Here is a 22,695-nt window from a genome sequence, read left to right on the forward strand (position 1 = left end):
CAATTGCTGGTAACCACTCACACCTGACTTCCCCACACGAATAAAAGGTGGAGCACGAGAGCACACTCTGAGTGAGGCAAAGCACCCAAAGGAATAGCGTTTTCCAGATGGCAGCTGAACGAGGGGAGAAAGACGGCAAATCTAGAATGCTGCGCAAGGAGGGAGATGCCCTTGACCTTTCCTGCAAGAAACCGTGACTTTTCGAAATCCTTCAGATTAAAAAGCAGAAGGCCAGGAAACTAGACTGAAGAATCCTGCATTGTGTGTAGGAGATACCCAGGGCCCTCCTGCATGACTGATCGAGTCGAGGAGGAGGAGGAGGAGCAACAACAAGCCGCTGTGGTTCCGTCCTTGGCTCCAAGATCAAAGCCGCGCCAGAGAGATCAACACAGCAGTTGAGTTGGGGAATACAATGCAAGACCTATCTGTGTTGAAGTCAAGGTTGCCAGCGGGTCCACGCTTGGAAACCTCTGGGTAATTAAGCGTGTTATAAATACACAACTAAGAAAAAAAAACAATTACGCAACTAAAAAACAATCAATTCCTGTAACAGCGCTTCGATGCCCGCGGGCTGTGTTTACTCTTTAAAAATGCAAATAAATAAATGTGAAAATCCTAATCAGAAAGGAACTTTGGTGCTTGTTTTTTTACATCAGGCCCTCTACAATAAGACTTTTATTTCAGAGGAGACTTTGGCACAGAAGGCCCTGATGCCTATGCCTATGCTTTGCACTATATCCTCTTGTCACAGAAGCCCCAGAGTGTGTGCGAAACTAGAGCGTGCCGCCTTGTTGCGTGCTGAAAACGTGGGAAAGGGAGGCCAACTGCTCAACTATTCTGACATATCATTTCTAGAACACTTTTCTTTTAGCATACATTGTTGTCCCACACCATTTATATTTAGAAGTAAGGATTGTAAGGATTGGCAATAGGTTTGTTAGTATAGGCCCTTTTATTTTGACAAAGACTCCAAGGTAGGGGCCTGCGTTATTATTATTTGATGGTCGTAGCTTGCTCCCATCCATAGATTTAGGTTTAGATAGGCGTTCAACCAACCCATTGAAGTTCAATAAACACCCTTGAACAGTGATCACTTGTGTCTGTCTTTGCTGTTTGATACCATGCCTTCCTTATACAACTCACACTCAGTATTCAAAACCCGTTCCAGGTTGACTTTACAATCCTTTCGGCTCTTCAATAGTTACATAGATTGCTATCTTCTGCATTCACTTCAGCAATCTAATTCACAAGTGAAGATTTGTTGGCTTTCTCAGACAGGGTATCCTTGGTCTAGGCGCAGTTGTCGGACCACACGGTTCACCCATTACAGGTCACGCAACCAATATAACCCTAAGCTTTCTTCTCCACATAGGTTTCTCGGTCACTGCACCTATGCTCTGGTTCACATTCACTTTGGTTTCTCCTTGCCAGTCTCGTAGCTTTGCCACTGTGTGCTCTTCCACACAATTCACTCTGTGGTGCTCACTCTTTCACCACCTTACTGTCACAATCTTCAGCAATGTTCATTATCTTGCTTTTCACCTTATTCAGTAAGATTCATTCTTTGACTTTCAGTGTTCATTACGTGTATTTCACACATGCTTGCGTTCCATTCATAGGCTCATTAAAGCTTTCCTTTAGCTCGGTATTGAATTATGTTGGATTCATGTTTTTTTTCACTTATAGTTCAACTTGCTCATATTTTTCATGAAAAGCCCCTCACTTTGGGTTCACTTTCAATTGCATATATATTTCCATTCATCCGGCAGTACCTTTTGTCCTGTAGTGCACCAGGAGCGCCATGGTATGAGTGTTCCCTCTGATTCACGCACTGGACCTTGCAGGCTCCTCTGGGCGTCTTCTCTCTTCAATCTCTGCTCCACGCACACTTCTCTGTAGCTGTGAGAGCAGCGCTCGCCATTCGTAAATCTCGTTGTGGGAAGCCGGTAGCTTTGCTCGTCACTCGTGGACGCTACCGGTGGCCGGCAGCACTGGGGACTTCCATGCCCCAGAGTTCTGGCTGTCGGCACCCGACCAAGGAGTCTCTGGCAGCTCTGACCCTCTTATGGCCTGCTCGAGCCCCGGTGTTGCAGTCTTTCCTTGATAATTGCTGACTTTCTGGCCTCCAGGCCGGACCCCCCTAGTCAGCCTCCTTAACAGGATTTCTTCCCTCTCAGGCCCATACATCCCAGTCCTGCTTCTCTCCTGTTGGTGTCCCCTCCCTGGCTGGTGGCTCCACCTTGACCTGTGACCTGTTAAAGCCCTTCAGTTCAATTGCCTGACTCTAATTATTCTTGGGATATGCCTCGCCCTTGCAATAGCGTCCAGGCCTCTTCTTGTCTCAGTACCAGAATGGTGTAACTGAATGTAAGTGTGCTGTAAAGAGGTAAATGGGCAGATGTACAAGTCATCTCTAGTGGCCGCCCACTCACCTACGTCATACTGGAAGAATAACAGGAAGGCAGTGTGTATTACACCAGATATCATCCCAATGCTGCATCGAAGATATGAGAGACGTTATGCACTTAGAAAGCTGTATCGAATGTAGCCTCGCACTGACGTGGTGGAAGGATGTCTGCAAACATCAATGGACATAGAAAAGCTATAAGTGAAATCAGACCACAGTAAAGTGATGTCATAAAGAGAAGACACGAGGACGCACTGAAATGATATGACAATACTTAAAGAATGAAAATGTATCAATGTAAACATTTATGCGAATACGAAGAAATCATGTACACTAAGAAGATAAGTGAGAAGAGAATGAGTAAATGTATATACGTAGAAACGCAAGGTAGATGAGACGTATAGACGCTTGCTTCAGGAGAAAATATAATGCGAGTAAAGCGTCCATGATGAAAATATGGACGTCAGCTCTGTATAAATAAAAAGCAGGAAGACCATGGCTGCAGAACTGACAGGTACTGGAAAACAGCTTAGTGCGAGAAACAAAGAATATCTGTTTGGCTTGGGTTCAAGCATTCCACATCACGAGGTAACTGCATGGAACAAGGGAGAGTTATAGAGGATAAGCTACATACGCACTACATATTTCTCTTAGATTAAGTAAAGGAGTGCCTTTTTGCAGATGCCAAGTATTGAACAATCAAAGATGCTCCCTCCTACCTTACCCGCTAAACTATTAGCCAGTGAGGTATGGCCTAGGTGACTTGAAAGGACTGGCAGGGTGAGTTTGGGCCCAGCGCCATGATGGGCGCAGTCGGGTACCTTGAAGTGTGCATCTATGCGACCAATCAAAATAGTGCACAATTTTTGCTAGCCCCCAAAATGCTCTGGTCCTGTCCCTGCGAATGGGAACTCCCACAAATATGGGGGAAAGTTACTCTGGAATAGGAGTACAATGGTCACTGCAGAGAATAACCTTTTCTGTCTGTGGTTACCACACTGTAGTAATAATTCTAGAAATGTTATATGATGCAAAGACCAATTATGTTTATAACAGGACCATCTATTTTATCAGTTCAAATGAAGTAGGTGCCTGTCCGTTACTGTGATTGCATATTGGTAATTATCTGTCCCTTTTGTACTTTTGGTTCACCAATAAGGGATTAGACATTCTGTGTATCTAAAACAAAGTAACACTGGTGGTTCTGGCGAAACTTTAAAAAGATAAGAGAAAAACATACTTTAATAGCTACAACTGAGTTTTTAGCAATATGTTTTTTCTAATAATCTACCATGTTTGTAGCATTTGTCATTAATAAATCAAGGAGCGGTTGTGATTAAACAACAATTTCAAACACTTATTAAGCTATGCATGCCAGTTGCAGTTAGTTTATGGGCCTATGTTGTCCAATTTGTAGAAAGAAGAATTAATGTTTTAGTTGTTAACTTGTCGCTAGTCCATTGTACATTTGCCATGAAGTAATTCTTTGCGGATCCTCTTCTGCGGAGCCCTTTCATTAAATACTTAAGCATTCTTTAATTAAATATTCTAATGTAAAATGATCTGCTAAAGAAGGGAGGAATTTAAAGGGGACTTGCCTTGACTATTTGAATAATACTAAACAAATGTCAAAAACACCTAGAATACATTTTTAAGAATAACACATGTACCGTCATATATATATATATCAACTGTACCAAGTATGTATTTTAGGTTATATAGAAACAGCCAAAAAACATGCCCTCATTAATTAGGTAATTGCTCATGTTCTGCAGGTTTCAGGCTTTTGGAGATCTGTTTGATGAGGCTATAAAGCTGGGCTTGACAGCAATTCAGACTCAGAATCCAGGTTTCTACTACCAGCAGGCGGCGTACTATGCCCAAGAGCGCAAGCAACTGGCCAATCAACTTTGCAACCATGAGGTGAGTTATACCGTCATGATATTTAACTGCCTTTGGCTTTGAATCTAACTAGTCTGAAGATGGTTTAACACTATAGACCAAAAGTTAAGGTTTCATCACATATGTCAGTGACTCAAACGTAATATTGTGTCGCGTATGGAATTAAAAGCTAAAAACATCCTGTCACATGATATATACGTTTAAACATGATTGTGTTCCATAACAATTGGCTCCACTTAGCGTGTCTCTCTAGGTGTGGGAATTTTGAGGCTGGCCTTTCCCTTCTGTACACTTCTTCTTTAATTCAGGACAGACACCCATGGGTCTGTCCCCTAACAGAAGAGATAACCTACTTTTGAGGTATTGCGAGGAATCTGAGGGCATCCTCACTTCTTTCTCCCAAATGTCCTCCCTCCAGGTGGCCAGAGAAAGGCCATCACTTTCGGATCCTGACCCTGGGGGTGGATATGCGGGAGAGGAGACTTGAGGATTGGGGATGAGGCACCCTTGGGTGAGACACTGTATCCCCATTTCCCTTTGAAAAGGAATCAAATGTCCAATCCCTTCCCTATTGTTTTAGAAAACCTCCTCCCAATTTATACCACTATGGTACTGAGACGAGAAAGAGACCACATAGGAACTTGCATTCATCCTTTTTTGAGTCAGACATGCACAAACACCATTCTGGTACTGGGACAAGGAAGAGGGATGCCGAGTACCAAGAGGGTTGTGAAATCAATGTGAATGGCCTGCACCTGGAGCCAAAGGTGCGGTATAAATAGCCTGCTCGGGTGAGGCTAGTGGAGACAGAAGCCAGACAGACTGTGCTTGCAGACGGAGAAGCAGGAAGTGAAGGCAGGGAGACACGTGTCTGATACGCTGCGGTGCTGCAGAGGAATTGCAGCAGAATTGGATTGTGGCTGGCGTTGTCGGACCTCCTGGAGTCAAGGGGACTCCCACTCCGGTAGCCTGAGGTGTCGGAGTTGCAGGAAGAGGGCCTTGCCGAGTCGGGAACAGCTGCAGCAGTGAAGTACCGAAAAAAGCGGAGAAGGGCACACAAAGGCAGCATACCCGGTGAGACAAGTGAGGCTGAAGAATTCCAGGACGCTGTGGTGCGAACCGCGTGGTGAAGGAAGGTTGGAGCGCTCGCGAGCGACAGCAGAAGCAATGTGATTGCCGGTCCAGAAAATGTAAATCACTGATGTTAACAGCTATGATAATGTAATGAACACAGTTTGTGAATACCAAACTGTAGCAGAATTGGGAAGGCAGCGAAGAGGGACAGAAAAGCAGTAAACTTGAAAACTTGAAAATGAATGAGAAGCCTATGAGCAGGGTGCAAATTCCCATCAGGAGAGTGTACTGGGAATTTGCAGTTACGTTGTTTTAGATATAAATGAACTGCAATTTTGAATAATGAACCAAAAGAAAGTAATAAAGAGTGAATGTCACATGAGTGGAAAGCAGAGAAAAGCGTTCCCTGATACAAAGGAACTGTGAATCTTGGAAACTAAAGAAATCAAGAATTATTAACAGTGGTCGAAGTGGGCGGGAGCGGTTGGGAGTGGTGCTCCTCCTACTTTTTTATATTAAGTTTTACTGTTCCTATACTTTTATTTTAAAAAGAAACCATTCCGGAATGGTTCAGTTTTAAAATAAGTCTAGGAAGAAGTTGAAACTTGCACTTTCAGTGCACTGCATTGAATGTTCCCTTAAACAGCAAGCACATGTGTTTGAGGGCTTGTATTGTGCATAGCGATGGGGTTTGTGGGCAGGCTAGTCGGCAACACTACTTTTTTTCGTACACTTCGACCCACTGATTATTAATTAATATAAAGAACAGTGAATTGTAAAAGTTGAGAAAAGCAAGCATTGGCAAGAGCCATAAGAGAAAGAGGAACTGTACAAGTTGAAAGTTGAGCAAGTTGAAACGGTGACAACACTATGAGAAAGTCTGATACTCCAACAAGTGAATGGTGGCAAAACAAGTGTTGGAAAAAAAAACTCTAAGAATATAAGTCAAATACAACTGTTGAGCTGAAGCAGTGGTGGTGTAACTGTGGAAAAGTTGGTTGCGTGACTTTTAATGGGTGGACTGTGTGGTCTGACATCTGTGCATAGACTGAATACACCCCACTAAAGAAAAGCCACTTCACTCATCTATAAGTTTATGGTTGAATATCCAGAGAAGCTTGAACTTTATGATGTTGATGAAAGCGCCAAAAAGCCTGAAAACTGGGAAGAATCCAGAGGAATTGTGTTGATGTGAAAACAGTAAAAGACTTGAAAGCTTGGGCAAAGGAACCCTTTGTGATTGAAAGGGAACTATTTGGAATTCTGGGTAAGGGAGCGCCCTTTTCCAACCAAGAGCTGGAAGAAGCTCTGAACTTTCGTTTGAACGCTTTTTTCAGTTGATGCCGACATACCTACAAAGTTTGAACAAATAGATGTGAGGGCAAGTATAGGTTTTGGACACAGAAGGATATTTACTTTGTACTTCCTTGTACAGACTATCATTAGTTTCAGTTAGGTAGGGAAATCCCACCTTAGTATACGGCAATGTGGGCCTTACCCCAACCGCTTTGTGATTTTTAATAAAAGTTTATAGCCCAAACTGTACTCTGTTCTGTGTCTACTTCCTCATGCCTTCACAGTATGCTGCCCTATTCTTTATAGGAGTTCAGTTGAAAAAACAATGTTTGTTTTTGCCATTATAAAACCAAGCATTAAAAAATGCATAGGATTTCTCCAGTCCTTTTTTGTAAGCACAATACTTTTTGTTTACTAATTATTTAAAACCTTTTTAAAGTGTTGTCTCACAAGAAGTCAGAAAAATGTTGAGTATAATGTGCACAGAGAAAGGAAAATTCTATAGCACACTAGCCAAAATATGAAAATAATCACCAAAAGTAAACCCCAGATAAAAAGAAAAGGTCCAGTTTACCAACAGTGCATAAATAACTTGCGAAATAGCCGATCGAAGCTTGATAAAATAAGTGCACCTGAAGGTTTTATAAAATGCAGAAGATCAGGTAAGGTGAACTGGGTGCATCACTGACTAAATTTATCAATTGTATTGTATGGGATTTGTCATTTATATAGCGCCCTTTCCCAATTTGTATGGCCTCTGCGCTTTGTGGTTGGAACGGCCTCCGTGACCATGTGTGCAAAGTTCTAAGAGTTAAATTAAAGACGCATGTGTGCATTTTGCCAGACAAGCACTTAGGTGGGCTGGCTAGGCTCCGGTAAGCAGCCAAGAGATCAGGCACGTGGGCGGGTGCTGTTGGGTTTAGGATAGAATGCTAGTGGCAGAGATTCGATGTGTGCCTAGCTAGACCGAAATATTCTCGTAAGTTTTTGCTGTATACTAATGGCAGAGGTGTTGAGGTACGTTAGGAGTTTCAGTATAGATGGCTGTGTGCTGCTACACTGGAATAGCATAGCCATATCTGCATTATAAGTTGCATGGATGAGTGGCCGTGCCTGCGGCCTGTGTCCACAGACACGGTACAATGTATACATACCGTAAGCTTAGATGGAGTTGGTGGGGGGGTGATGTACCATCGTCTGTCAGTGAGAGAGTGTGGGGGAGGACAGGAATTTGTCACAGTGTGCCGCTGCAGAGGCTGCCGGCATCCGTAGGGGTACTGGTGGATAGGAGTGTTGTGTTTGGGTCAGTGTTTCTGTGCGCCTATCAACAGTATAGAGTGTGAGAGTGTTTCAAGAGCGGGACGGGAAGAGCCAGGTTTTGAGGGCCTTTCTGAATGCCAAGTGATTGTCAATACTGCGGATGTGCAGGGGTAGAGAGTTCCAGATGATTGCGCTTGGATGCAGAAGGAGGATCCGCCCAGTCTGGTGTAGTTGTAATGTGGTACAACTAAGAGAGAGGCAGTGCCAGATAGGAGTGTCCTTGAGGGGTGGTAGCGAGTGACTTTGTCTTGGAGGAATTACGGGCTGGTATTGTGGATGGCCCGGTGAGTGATGCACAAAGGTAGTGCGTCGACCAATAAGGAGCCAATGGAGGACTCTTAAGTGTAAGGCTGATGTGCACTCTGGGAGGTAGGTTAATGAGCCGATGCGTTTTGGTTTCTATGCAATTTTACTTAGCTGAGATACTGGTGTGCCTAGGTAAAGGCAGTTTGCATAGTCTAAGCAGGAGAGGATGATGGAGATGATGGCTGAGAATGGGTGAGGATAGGTGAGGTATGGGAAGATGCACCTGAGGATGCGTAGATGGGAGAAAAAAAAAGGTTCTGGATACGGACTTGATGTGTTGGGAGAGGAATAGATCTGTATCCAATGTTCCTTCGAGGTTCCCCAGGATTAATGATGATGAGGTGGTTGGTCGTCATCCAGTAGTCCATATCCGAGAGGCATAGTGACAGATCTGGATGGATGGGTGGAACCTGGCGATTTGGGGATTTTAAGGATGATTTAGGTGTCTGCGTAGTTGTAGCTTGTAAGATTATGGGAGTGGTTGAGTGTGGTTAGTAGGTTTAGATAGATGTTGAAGAGGAGGGGAGATGGGGATGCTTCTTGTAGGACACCTTTTGTTACTGGTCGTGAGGGAAAATAACCGGAAAAGATAATGAAAAACAATGTTGCATACAGACAGTTCTGGTTTTCTTGTCAATTTCAGAAAGCAAGCACTTAAGTTGCTCAGTTGATGTTCTTTGTCAATTTCCATTTAGTCACCTAGCTCTGAGCATACATTATATGGGATGCCCTGATACCATAGACGACTGAATTCCTGACGGAAGAGTTGAAACCCTTGTCCTTTGCTTGCATGCTGCCATGGCATTATTTGTACTCTTTCATATGTTGCTACCAGATGTGCAATTGGATATTGCATACGCTATGAAGGGAAGGGTTACATTGAAATCAAACCTACCATATTCACCTCTATGCTCCACTGCAAGACTACAAAATGCGCTGAGACGCCATATGAATGGTTTTGCTGTTCCTAAATTATTTTTACCAATCTGCGTAGTATGTGCTTTGTAATGAAAAGTATAATTACATCTTTTTTAAAAATTGTGAATTTCGTGTTGCTGTCATTTCGTTCCTTTTGGTGACTAAACAGGGTGATGGCTTACAGGTGATAACTGAATTCAATAGAAAAGTAAGCAGGTACAAATGTGAAAGGGCAGGGTTGATGTGGCCATATTAATGAACACCAGTGATGAGGGGTAAAGTAGGATCCACCTCAATTTTTAAGTGAATACAGTGATTTTGCATGACTACCTAGACAGTTAAAATAAGACCATTCAGTCAAGTGCACTTCAGTCTTAAATCACTGCGGTTCCCAAAGCCACTTTCTCTGTGCTCCTCTGTATTCGGGAGCTCTGGGTCCCGAAATGAGTGGCAAAATATCAGTCACCAGTACATTTTAAATAGCAAGGTCAACATTGGCCATTAGTAATGGAATGTTCATTACGTGATAGTTTGGAAGTACTATATGCACAGCGAATGGGTGGGTAAGATCATTTCGTATTGTGGTCATGGCAAGGTGTCCCAGTAATGGAGTCTTTATCAGTATCGTTGACCACAATACCGATATCCCATTTACAATTGGTAATAGATTTTCTGATGCAGTATTCCCAGGGTATTAGAAACTCATGACTGTATAAGTCTTTAGTGCCTATCATGGCCAGATTTTCCAGTCATGACATTTCTCTTCTTCCTTATAAATTAACAAAGTGATTGTGGCCGACATCAATCGGGGTGTTTCAATGTTGCACTGCCAGTAATCGCTGCATCGCTGCTGAAAATCCCAATTGTACATTAGCATCATGCCCCCCATATATACAGTGTCAGTCTTTGGCCATCAGTGCTTGCGTTCTCGTGTCTCTTTATACTTGGCCTCTGTCTCTTATCGTGTGCGAGAGAGTGGATGGCTTAGCAATACTGCAGAACTCCGGCATAATGCGTGGGAATAAATTTGTTCTGGACACACAGCCAACATATTTCCTTGGTCATATGTCTTCTCCTTTTAAAAAGAAGGAATGACAAGAGTCTGGTCTGAGAGTAAATGTTAACGCATGCTGAAACATGCACAGGAATGGGGAAGGTGAACACCATGTTGCAGCAGAGAATTTGGTAACTCGGGTACGTGGGGTGGTGAGTGGTTTGCAGGAGAAGCATTGATCTGTAGGCACCAATAAGAGTCTGAGGGATGCGGTGGGTCAGAAGAAGGAGGTGGACAAAGAGGTGATATTTCTACCTGTGATTGTATTCAAATAATAAACAAAAGGCCTATATATCCCTACCAAAAAGGATTTTTCCGTACCCAATTGAACTTGAACTAATGTGTTTGTCGTCCGTGAGGTAGTTCAATCAAAATAGTCCGTCCTCTAACCAAAAACTACCTTAAGCTGACCCTTCCACTCAGGGTTGTATCAACCAACAAAACTAAAAGGGGTTCCAGGAGAATGACTTCCTTCTCCTGGACAGGCCTTCGCAGCCATAATAGTCTATCTTGAGATGGTTCCTTGTGACGCAGTAAATCAGTACCTTTATTCCTCAAGGGGACTCTTTCACCTTCTCTCGGGTATCCCCTGTCTAGTCTTATTTACAGTTCTGTGTTTTCTGAGGCAGTGATGGTCTGAGGGTCTCATAGGAAAGTGGGGCGGGGTGTTCCTTCATGGAAGGGGAGTTCTTGTCCCCAAAAGGGGAGTCTCTCCCTGTGAGATCCTCTGACCGTCACCCATAGGGAGAATATTGCATAGCGGGCTCACCTCCCTAACCTCACAGGGAAGGGCTACCCCCTGGGGAAAAAGTGATGAGATCTTGTGAATCGTCACAGGGAGCAGAGACTGTTCCTGATTTCCACAACTTACAATGTCGCAATTTGAATATACACAAATGCACGATGAGAATCTTTTCTTCATTATCCATGCAAATATGACCTGTGCTGCAGAGCCTTGGGGAGTTCAAAAGAAGAGATGTCCACAGGAGAATTAATTTGGGAAACCTGAACTGCCATAGACAGCGTGATTTGCAGTAGACCGGAGGTGCAACATGTGAGCTGACCCTAAGACACTCAAGCCTGCTGGAGCGGCTGCAAGTTGGAGGAAGAGAAAGTCTGTGTTGGCCACAAAGAAGACTCGCCACAATGGGAGTTACAGCCTGGCGAAAGACTGTTGTGTGCTCCATATTGCTTAAGGTTGTTTCTGATTCGCAGTGTGGTACAGGGGCACCAGATGGACACCTGCTGCAGTTGAGCAGGTTTTGAATGTTGACATTGTGGATGGAGAGGCCAAATTGATGGAAAGAGCTTGTGGGGAAGAACACGGATATGCCATGCTGGCTATGATCAAGCAGGTATCTCCATCCCCATCTGGCTGCAGCAGATTGCCTGCATTTTGCAGTGAGATGTTTTATAGCATTTTACTGCAGTACGTTTGGTTCAGATCGAGGACATGGTAAAAGGGTGGGGAGGGGCAATAAGAGGCTGGCACTCCCATTAAATAAATCCGCAATAAAATGTGGAAAAAGCATCCCCTATTTCACAGATACTTTTATGCAAACACTTTTGCAAGGAGAACACGAAATGAGGACTATTAGGGAGTTTTACACAAGTTGCTGTCTGTGACAGAACTTGGAAAAGCCCACCTTATGTTACCGAATTGTACTCCTTGGGTTTAGCCTGAACTACCCAAAGGTTTGGTAGCTATGGCTGAGCCAGGCTTAGTCTAGGAAGGAGAAGGGCTGTAGTGAGTCATACAGTACTTGGAGCACACACCTAGTTAAAGGAAACACTGACACACTAGAAGTTATTTTTAAAAAAGTGATTTATTTTATATACACTAGACCTGTAGCAGTAAGTACTAGTGTTAGGGAGAATTCTCAGAAATGTGCTAATTCCCTTCTACCTTAGCACTTTTGCTGGACTTTAGGACTTTTAATTTCTTACCTGGAGAAAGTGGGACCTTTTTTCCCACTCTCTCATGTGTTTCTCTGTGATTTGAACTCTGTGTTGCTTCTGACTTTGGAGTCTGACAAACTCCATAGGCGGCATATTTTACATTGTGTTTTACAGCACCTTCAGTGCAGTGGCACAGGGAAGTCTTTCAGATTTCCCAAAGGATTAAATACCTCTCTTGGACAACTACTGTTTCCAAGAACAGTGAAGTGAAATTGACTTTACTTACATTGTAAACTTTCTAGACCCAGCACACACTATCTTACAATAGGGTACTAGAGGGGTTACTTAGTATCCTCTTTGTCTAGTTTCTCATTTAACATGTTTGTTACCCTTTCTACAATTAATGGCTGGTGGCAGTGGTTTACTTTTTACTACCATTGAGTGTTTCTACCGTGAGCTGCCATTGCAGCTGCAGGAAAGCACCCATGGGTGCCCATTTTGTCAAAATGGCCTTATCTTTTTTCGGCATTTATTGTTGTAATGGTCCTTCTTGAGATTTAGTCTGCGCACCAAACCAGATTTGGACCCTTTGTTTATTTGGTCTTTGGTGGGATTCACTGGTGAAGCTGCCTCTGGCTCCAGCGTGTCTGGCAGGACCAGGAAGTGAGGGAGGTGCCCAAAACTCCCTGTGCTTAATCCCCTTGGTTACAGGAATGCACCCAAAGGTGATTGGCCGTCTGGCTGTCCTTGGAGGAGAGCCACCCTTCTGTGTGATTGACAGCTAGGCTGCGAATGAATGGGAGAAACCTACATAATGGGTGAGGCTTTTTACTTGGAAGTCAGAGTCGACCACTGGACGAAGGCATCTGAAGAAGAACTTGGAAGTGATGCCTGCTGCAACTCCTGGAATGTTGGTTTGCCGGGTGAAGCCCTGCTGCTGTGCTGAAGCTCCGAATTCGCCTCGACTTGAGAACCCCTGCATGGACGACTTCTCCCCTTGGGTTGGTGGGACCAGTCGACCCCAAAGCGAACTCGTTTGGACATCCTCTCGGAGTTGGCTGTACTTCCATTGCTGCTGCAGGAACCGATTGCCAGGGAGAGGAACACCAGATCAAGTGCATCGTTTTTAAGTCAGACCCGAACTCCAGGAAGATCCTCTGGACTCCCAGGAAGCATGACTGACCAAGCCTGAGCCACCTCAACAGAGTGCTGGACCCCAGATGCAAGGAAAGTCCACAGATTTATTCGAGAACTGCAGTGGTGCTATTTGCGAGAGTCTCCAGGAGCAGAAACCGCAAAGTGCCACTGATCTGAAGTTTGCCCATTGCTGCCGCCGATCTTCCATTCACAGTGCAGGAGTCCCCAGACGTCCTCCCTCTTGTCGCTAAAATTGAGGCCCTTGAACAACAGGATCTGCAGACCTACACAGGAACAGAAGCCAAATGGTACCAATTTCTTCTAACCAAAGGCACTGTAAAACTAAGGGGACTTACCTCTTGTTGTGTAGCCATACTAGCTCTCATTTGAGACATGTCTTGGTTGCCATTGCAGAGCAGATGGGGAGCAGGTGCAAGTGGATCTAGGTCACCTGGCCTATTCCCCGCACACCTGGTGCCTTCCTGGTTGCTGCTCTTTTTCTCCCCACTTAGCAAGCCCCGCCCACCTGGTGCCTTCCTGGTTGCTGCACTTTTTCCCTACTTAAGGAGCCCTCCAGCCTTTTTTCCTTTGCAGATGGGGAGCAGGTGCAAGTGGATCTTGGTCACCTGGCCTAAACCCCGCCCACCTGGTGCCTTCCTGGTTGCTCTTTTTCCCTACTAAAGGAGCCCTCCGGCCTGTTTTCCTTTGCAGATGGGGAGCAGGTGCAAGTGGATCTAGGTCACCTGGCCTAAGCACCACCCACCTTCTTAGCCCTGCCTCTTCCATCCTGCTCTTCACTCTTAGATCAAGAGTGTCTCTCGCACGGGCATCCGAAGCGAAGGGCAGACAAAAAAAAGGGAAATTCCTGTTAGGCCAAGAAGGATCCAGGGTCCGAACCCCTGCTCAGACAGCTGGTAAGCATACACCAACATGTGTTTACTCCCTCTATCCCCACATGCCAGCCCCACCCCTCTGGTCCCCCTGTGACGCTCCCTTGTGCTCCCCCGATTCACGCACACGTGTTGCCTGTGTTGCTTGATTCTTCTACCCTGCTCCCCCTTGCCCACGCCAGCCTACTTCTGCAGGAGTCTGTCCTGATACATTCTGGTTTCACCATCACCGTCTTGTGGCCAATGCTGGATTTTACTTTTATGGACTTCATTGACTCACGGTGCGTCACCCTTTCTCCTGGTGGCCCTGAATCATGCTGTTCCCATCTTCATCTTGTATCCAGGCTTGCAACATTATGTGTTACTACTGACTTCTGCCATTGTATTCTCTCCCCTCTTGCTTTTCCACTCTGTTTGACTGCTTACTCTCTGTTCTCTCCTCCTCTCCCTTTCTCCTTTTTCCTATCTCCTCCCCTTAATTTCTTCTATGCACTTACTCTATCAGAATGGTCCATGGACCTAGTATGAAGGCAACCTCGGCTGTCTCTTCCCCCCCTCTCCTTACTTGTTCCCCTCCCATCCGCATTCCCCCCCATCCTCCCCAGCACTATCTGAAATGTCGTCAGGCCGAGTACGATATTCGCTTGTTTTGTTCCTTCCCTCCCTTTCTGCACCCCTCTCCCTCACCTTTTGTTTTCTCCGGCTCTATCAGAAATGTCGTCAGGCCTAGTACGGTAGTCACCTGTCTGTTTCTATTTCCTTCCCATTCTCCCCCTCCCTGATATGTCGACAGGCCGAGCACGATAGTTAATTTCACATCCTTACTGTTCATGGCGTGTAAGAACTGAATTGAATTGATATTTTATTTATTTTGCGCTCATACACAAGTGTTTCAGAGTGCGACAAGGCAAGGGAGGAGAACAAGGGAGAACAAAACAAGCGAATGTCATTGTGTTTTCCCTTGTTCCCTCCCTTGCCTTTAAGCGCTTTGAAACACATTATGTATAGGCGTTATATAAACTATCATGTCATCATATCAGTGTTGCTTGCAGCTTTGTCTCTCAAAAGCTTCCCAGCTTGTGGCCCTACAGTGATTTATTGTCTACAAAGTAAAACTTTGTGCAATACTTTTTACCTACCTACAAGAAGTACTCAACTAGACTTTTGCTCAACTAACATTGGCTCTCCTGGCTCACTGAATGACTCTTCTTACCTCTGACTTTGTGCTTTAACTGTCCCTCAAAAAGATCACTTGTTGGATAACTTGTGGGGCTGGGAAAGGGTTCATTTACTTTGCATTGGGGGTTCAAAAGTACTTACCTGCTTAAGAAATATTTGTTAACCATTGTCTTGTTCTCTCAACTTTACCTTTTTACCCTAAATCTCAGTATTTCTCTAAATGTACCAGTGATAAATCAATGTCCACAGTGTCCTAGCTATTTAAGTCACCTAAGGGTGCAGGAAGTGTCTGTGTGCCATCCCCAATGAGTATCAGCTGATTTAGAGAAACTAAATTTGAGTGGGTCATTTGAGGTATATTTTCCTGTTACATGTTTTGCTCCCTTTTAAAGAAGGCTTATTCAACTGACTGTTAAATAAATTAATAATTATTTAATCTAGAAACCTTGTGTGTATGTGCTTATTTGAATAACTGTCACTGTGAAACTCTGTGTTACAAAGCTACAGCTCACATTGACCCCTCTTGAGATAAGCCTGGCTGTTCGGTCATTCTACCAACTTGTGTAGTACATGCTTATACCAAAGGTTGGGTTAACTATTGCCAAGAGGACAAGGCTGGTGCAGTCTCCCAAAGGGTACTGCATACAATCTTGCCTAACATTGGTGGCAGGCGGTGAGGATCTTTTGTAGAGTTGGTACATTGAGTATTTGCTTTGCTTTTGTTCAACTAAAAACCTTCACAAGGCTAAGCTCCGCTAGAAAAGCAATTGTAACATGCCTGATATGGATAACTTTAAACCGGAAGTCCTGATCATTTTAACAGTAGAACAACTGAAAGAAATGTGTAAGGTCAGGAATCTCCCTGTTAACAAAAAGAAAAATGACTTAATTGTAAGGTTGTTGAATCACCAAACGTTGGATAGTAGGCCTATATAACAGAATGGAGGCTTCTTTCATTGTACAGGCTAATAGTAGAGCCACAAAAACACTCATTATATGAAGACATCAATCTACATCTACGTTCTCATAAATCAAAGATATTAGATCAACTGGAACAAAAGGTCTCAAGAACTCTGTTAGAAACTGACTCCTCAATCGAAACACTGATTACCAACTCTTTGAAAGCAAAAAGACATTGAAACTAGGGATTGGATCAGAACTGGTGAGAAAATGCGTCAAATTAAACCTCGGAACAGCTTTTTAGTAGTGGACAAAAAACTGGATCATTTACCAAATTATTTAATGAAACATTCGGAACAGGAATCGAGGAATACTTTTCTAAGGAATTGGTTCCTCCAACTTATTCCACATCTGACAGGTAATCACCACAGCTGTGCTGCTTTGTAAAATTTTTCTGTGTCCTGCGTCGATGAACGTCGATACGCTATCGTCGAGGGGCTCCATCGAGCCGACGTCAGCGGATGTTATAAGTAGGACGCACGACACCCGTAGCCTCTGTTCTGTTTTTTCCAGGAACGTGTTCGCTTCGGAGATCTCGGCGCGCCTCGGTTCTTCAGACTACTTCTATTGGTTCTTCGAACTTGTTTGTTTGTGAACATATCATGTCTTTGTCTTCTTCTACCCCACTGCCGGGTTTCAAGAAGTGTCGGGACTGCGGTTCCAAGATGTCGCTGACTGACCCGCACTACGCCTGCCTCTGGTGCCTTGGTGAGGACCACGCCACGGATGATTGTGACGATTGCCAGTCGTTCACATCGAAGGCTTTGCAGGAGCGGAAGAAGAAGCTTTCTGTCGGTAGGGTGTCCAAGCCCCGAAAGTTGAAATCCGCTGGTCTTTCGACTGACTATTTGAGAGGCGACTCTCCGTGTCGTCGGCGTAGGTCCACGGGGTCTCAGTCCCGGAGTGGTTCCCGCCACTCCTCTGCCTCTTCGAGGCACTTGCGGAAGTGCAGTCACCGGTCGTCTTCCTCGTCCGAGGACTCCACCCGTCGACAGGTTGCTTGTCCCAACAAGCATTCTTCTCCTGCGGAATGGGATGCATTTCGTACGGAGATGATGGCGATTTTCCAATCGCAGGGCTCCATTCCGTCCGCGCCTTCGAAAGAAGCTGGCAGGGAACGTGCTAGGGCCACCCCTCGCACGCCTTCCATCTCGGGCGGTCGACGCGATCATCGGGAGCCTTCCAGGTCCCGATCGGACAAGGTGGATCGATCAAGCCATGCCCGCTTCAGGTCCCGGTCCTCGACGCCCTCGAGAACGGTGGATCCTGTGAGGTCTTCTAAGAAAACATCGACAGACACGCTCGGGGCACTGCCCTTGAGGCCTGTGTCGAAGCCATTGGCACCACGCTCGACGTCGACGCCAAATCCACTTTTGTGGAGGCTGTACCGGAGGTCCCCCGTGTGTCGGTGGAAACTCTGAGGAAGACCCTGAAGAAGTCGGTAAGGCCTGTATTTGAGCCTTTTTCTGTGCCATCTTCCAGGGATTTGTTCCAGCCTCTGGATTATATTTCTGAGGTGGTGGAAGGGTCTGAGGAAGGTTTGGTTCCTGATGAGGTTCCTGATGACCTGTTATCGGGTCATAGCCAGTAGGGGTGTCACGGTATTAGTTTTATGACGGTACGATAACCTTCTTGCCAAATGACGGTATATCATGGTTATCGCGGTATAGCAGGTGGAGCTAACTAATCTTAACAAATATTTTCTAAAAAGTCATAAATTGTCAGATTTATCATCACAAACAAAACCAGGCACCCAGGGCCAGAATTGGGCTTTTCAACATACTTTCCACTGAAATGCCACCCCTTGCTTCCACCAAACACACATGTGAAGAGGAGGGGGGGGGGAGCCCTACTGCGACTGGCAAAGCAAACTGAATAGCTTTTCTTAAGTGGTCATTTAGGCTTTTAGCTCCCCCACTGGCTACTGGTGAAGATGAACATGTTGCCATCTTGTTAGATCAATGGAGGCTGATGGCAGTATACGTTTGTGCGCATACACACACACTCTCTTTACGTTACAGCCTTTAGTTTACTTGCGGGCCAAAAGGTGTTCAGTAATCACGGACATGTTACCCTTTGGTATGGCAGCAGGGAATACCCACAGAGCTGAGTGAATTTCGCAGTGTGGCCCTCATTACGAGTTCGGCGGTAGCCATGTCGCTATTGGCGGCATGGCTGCCGCCGAAATCGCGTCCAGGTCCTCAGAATGAGGAATAACCGGGCCTTTCCGAGTTCCGAAGGCCCGGTAATTCCTCCCTCCAAGGACCCGGACCCGGTCCTTCCCCATTCCCATTTCAGCCCCCATAGGGCTGAATGGGAGAGGGCGCAAACAGCGGGCCATTACGAGTTGGCCGTTGTTTGCTCCCTCTTCCCCTCGCGGGACCCGGTAAGCACGCCTGGTTTGACCAGGCATTGCTTCCTGGGTCCCGTGAGGGGACCTCGTAATGAGGTCGGTACGGGGTAAACGGCGCCGGCACCGTTTACCCCATACCACCAGGGTCGTAATGAGGCCTTGTGACTTATTATATGTAAATTCAATGATGGAACCAGGGAAATCCCCCATTGTCATATGTTTAGCAAACCTTATCCGTTATAAATATATAAACCCCAAAGACGCCATCCCAAAGTAAACCCTTTTCCTTCTTGGCACTGTATTTATTCTTCCTATTGCTAACATATTGATTTTATGTCAGGCATGTGTGGTTTATGGAATAGCATTAAAAACTGCTCCAACTGAAACTACTTGGCAGACGGCACATCCAACAGTACAAGACCAAGACTGCGCAGCACTTGCTTACTGCAGCCTTTCCAAATCAGATTGAAAAGCACACTTAACGGTTTAAACGGTATACCGGTATAAACAATGTGACGGTTATTATTGTTCAATTAAGTGGTTCACGGTATCTTTAACGGTATACCGTTATACCGTTACAACCCTAATAGCCAGTTGGAAGAGCAAACAGAGAAGTTAGTGGGCACCACCGATTGAAAAAATATTCTTAAATTCAAAATATAAATGAAAAATAATGTTCATTGCAGTTCAACAGGAGCTGGCTGCGACAAGTCTGGAGACACCCGGACTTAAAAATACAACAAAGGCAAGAGACCATGTATGAATACAGGGTCACACAGCCGCTCTCAAAATGGCCCCGATTGGGGCATCAGGTTATTAAGTTCAAAAACCTTCTTGTATCCACAGGTATTTCAAAGTTTAAAAAAAGTCAAAGAAATGATGACTGCATGGAGTGATTCTGTTGGTTTTCCAAAATATAAGTTTATCCACAAAATCAAACTGTCACTAATAAAAAGCTTAGTGAGAGGAAGGTTGCCGCAACACATATATATACAAAGACTATAGCCAATGCATTTTGGAAAGATTTCCTTCTTCAGGGCAAGTTTATGTGGTTACAGACAAAAAAGCAATGTGGTTCTTTACGTGTTTTTTTACTTGCTTTTTTCGGAGAGTTTGGTGCTACAGGCGGCTACGGCCCCAGCAAAGCAGGCGTCGTACCCTACCATTCCTCCTGATGGGGATGAGAAGCGTTTTGATGGCTGGGCAAAGAAAGTGTTTTCTTCAGGGGGTATGGCTTTACAGGCAGCCAACTCTGTGTGTGCCTTATCACGTTTCACTCACACTCAGTGGAATTGTGTCTTTGGCGGCTGAACATATTCCTAAAGGGGAGGAACGGGATGGTTTTCTTGCTTTCGTTCAGGATGGCAAGGATGCCATGTGTGGGTCCGTTCAGTCGGGTCTGGACATGGCAGATTGTGTCAGCCAGTACATGGCGGCGAGCACCGTAATGCGCAGATTTGCGTGGTTGCGGAAGTCGGGGTTTGCTCCCGACATACAAGCCCGGCTTCTCAACATGCCCTTTGATGGTGAACATCTTTTTGGCAGCAAGGCTGACGAGAGCCTTGAGAGGTTGCAGACCTCCAAAGCTGCAGCGGAGTCGTTGAGCGCTGCAGTTCGCCAACCTCTGCCTTTTCATCCTAGGAGACTGCAATGGAGGGGAGGCTCCTTTCGATACTACTCTTCCTTTGGTAGATCGAGGGGTGCTGCAAGTCAAAGGGGCCACCGTAGGAGTGCCAGAGGTGGAAAACAAGGTACTCGAGGTGCCAAGGCCGCTCGGGCAGTTGCCTCTTTGCCCTCAGGCACTGCCGCAGCCTCTTCAGCTCAGTCATGAGGTCATGTCCCATGGTTCGGGGGAAGGCTGGTGCAGCATCTGGTAGAATGGTGTGCCATTACTCAAGATGTGTGGGTTCTGGAGATCATAGCCCACGGCCACTGTCTTCCTTTCCGGCAGAGGCCTTACGACAATCCACCAGGGAATCTCTCTTTGAAGAGTCCGGATCCGCTCCTTGCGCATGAAATCAAATCCCTGCTGGAGAAAGGTGCCATAGAACTGGTGCCTGTAGCGGAGAGGAACAAGGGTTGGTATTCCCCATATTTTTTGATCCCGAAAAAAGACTGGGGATTTGGAACCCATCATGGACTTGCGCTGTTTGAACAAGCCCCTCAGGAAGGACAAGTTCAAGATGGTTACTCTTTCACATGTCCTCTAAGCCCTTCAACTTCAGGACTGGTTGGTGTCTCTCAACCTCAAGGACGCTTACTTTCATGTGCCGATTTATCCCAAGCACAAGAAGTACCTGAGGTTCGCGGTTGGCGACTTGCATTTTCAGTTTCGGGTCCTGCCGTTCGGATTGACCTCCGCCCCGACGGTCTTCACCAAGCTCATGGTGGTGGTGGCAGCGTATCTCAGGAAAGGTGGGGATTCACGTCCACCCCTACCTGGACTATTGGTTGATCAGGGCGTGCTCTCCTGAGCAAGTCCTGGATCTGTCAGCCACCTGCCACTCGCTTCACAAGCTGGCCTTCTCCCTCAACTTAAAGAAGTCCCACTTGACAGCTACCCAGAGGCTCCAGTACATCGGAGCAGTGCTCGACACATCCCTGGGGCAGTGTTTGCCTCCCCAGGTGAGGGCTCATCACATTCTGCAGATGGTGCACGAGTTTCAACATGCCCAGAGTCTCCCGGCGTTCGAGTTCTTGAGGTTGCTCGGCCTCATGGCATCCTGCATTCTTCTGGTACCAGAGGCTAGGTTGCGGATGAGATCTCTGCAATGGGCTCTCAAGCTCCAGTGGTCGCAGTCCTCTGGCAGGATGTCGGACCCCGTTCAGGTGCCTCCCTCGGTCGCCCAGGATCTTCTGTGGTGGGCTGTCGAAGGCAATGATATGATACGATAAGGCATTTGTAACGCGCCTATACACAAGTGTTTCAAGGCGCGACGAGGCAGGGGGGGGAACAAGGGGAGACCGACAACGATCTTACTAGGCCAGGTGTCATTCAGATCGCGCAAGTGCAAGGGTAGAGGGGAAGGGAAAAGTGCATGGGGGAAAGGGAGAGGGGAAAGTGCAGTACAGGGTTATTAGCATACAGGATAAATAACAAGGGCCAGCTGGTGGCAAGTGCGAGGTAAGTGCAGACAAGTGCTGGGAAGGGGGGCTGTATGGATACAGACACAGTCCCGTAGTGCAGGGGTTGCCGTGGAGGCAGTGCAGGGGAGAGTGGCTGGGCCGAGAACGGTGAATGGCCCAGTTGCAGATTCAGTGCAGTTTCAGTAGTATTAGCAGGGGAGAGGGGGAGAGAAAGCAGAGGCAAAGAGGAAGGTTTTGAGGTGCTTCCGGAACCGGAGGTGGTTCTCTTCAAGTTTCAGGGAGGTAGGAAGGCTGTTCCAGAGGGAGGCCCCTGCAGTGGAAAGAGATCTGCCCCCAACTCGTTGTTTGGAGAAGCGGCTGACCCTCAGGGAGTTGGAGGCGGATGAGCGAAGAGCTCGAGAAGGAAGATATTTAGGAAGAGAGAGTTGAAGGTATTTTGGCCCAAGGCCCCAGACGGCCTTGTGGACAATGCAGAGGGTTTTGAACTTGATCCTCGCAGTCACTGGGAGCCAGTGTAGTGATTTCAGTTCTGGAGAGATACGGTCCCTGGGCTTGAGGCCAAGGACAAGTCTTGCAGTCCTGTTCTGGATGAGTTGCAAAGGGCGGAGAGTAGAGGCGGGCAGATTAAGATAGAGGCTGTTACAGTAGTCCATCTTAAAGAGAACCAGGGCTCTAGAGACAGTGAGCTTCTGGGGGAAGGAGAGGAAAGGAAGGATACCGCTGAGGTGGTGTAGCTGGTAGTGTGACTTCTTAGATACGTCGGATATGTGAGGAGAGAAGGAGAGTGTGGAGTCGAAGATGACCCCAAGGTTTTTTGCCTTGCAGGAAGAGGGCCCAGAGAGGCCGGCCAGAGAGCAGCAGGGAAGGAGGGAGTGGGAGTGCCGATGAGTAGAATCTCAGTCTTACTGGCATT

General features: G+C 46.1%; 1 protein-coding gene across 2 annotated transcripts in view; it reads left to right on the forward strand.

Annotated features, from left to right (window-relative positions):
• Positions 1–22,695, forward strand: part of TRAPPC11 (trafficking protein particle complex subunit 11) — a 1,974,021-nt gene that overhangs the window by 196,467 nt on the left and 1,754,859 nt on the right. For both annotated transcript variants that reach the window (XM_069631477.1, XM_069631476.1), the window contains exon 10: positions 4,183–4,330. In XM_069631477.1, coding sequence (XP_069487578.1) covers positions 4,183–4,330 — 148 coding nt within the window. The remainder of the gene's footprint in view (positions 1–4,182; positions 4,331–22,695) is intronic.

Source organism: Ambystoma mexicanum, chromosome 6q, assembly GCF_040938575.1.
Source record: "Ambystoma mexicanum isolate Mex_15411 chromosome 6q, UKY_AmexF1_1, whole genome shotgun sequence".
NCBI lineage: Eukaryota > Metazoa > Chordata > Amphibia > Caudata > Ambystomatidae > Ambystoma > Ambystoma mexicanum.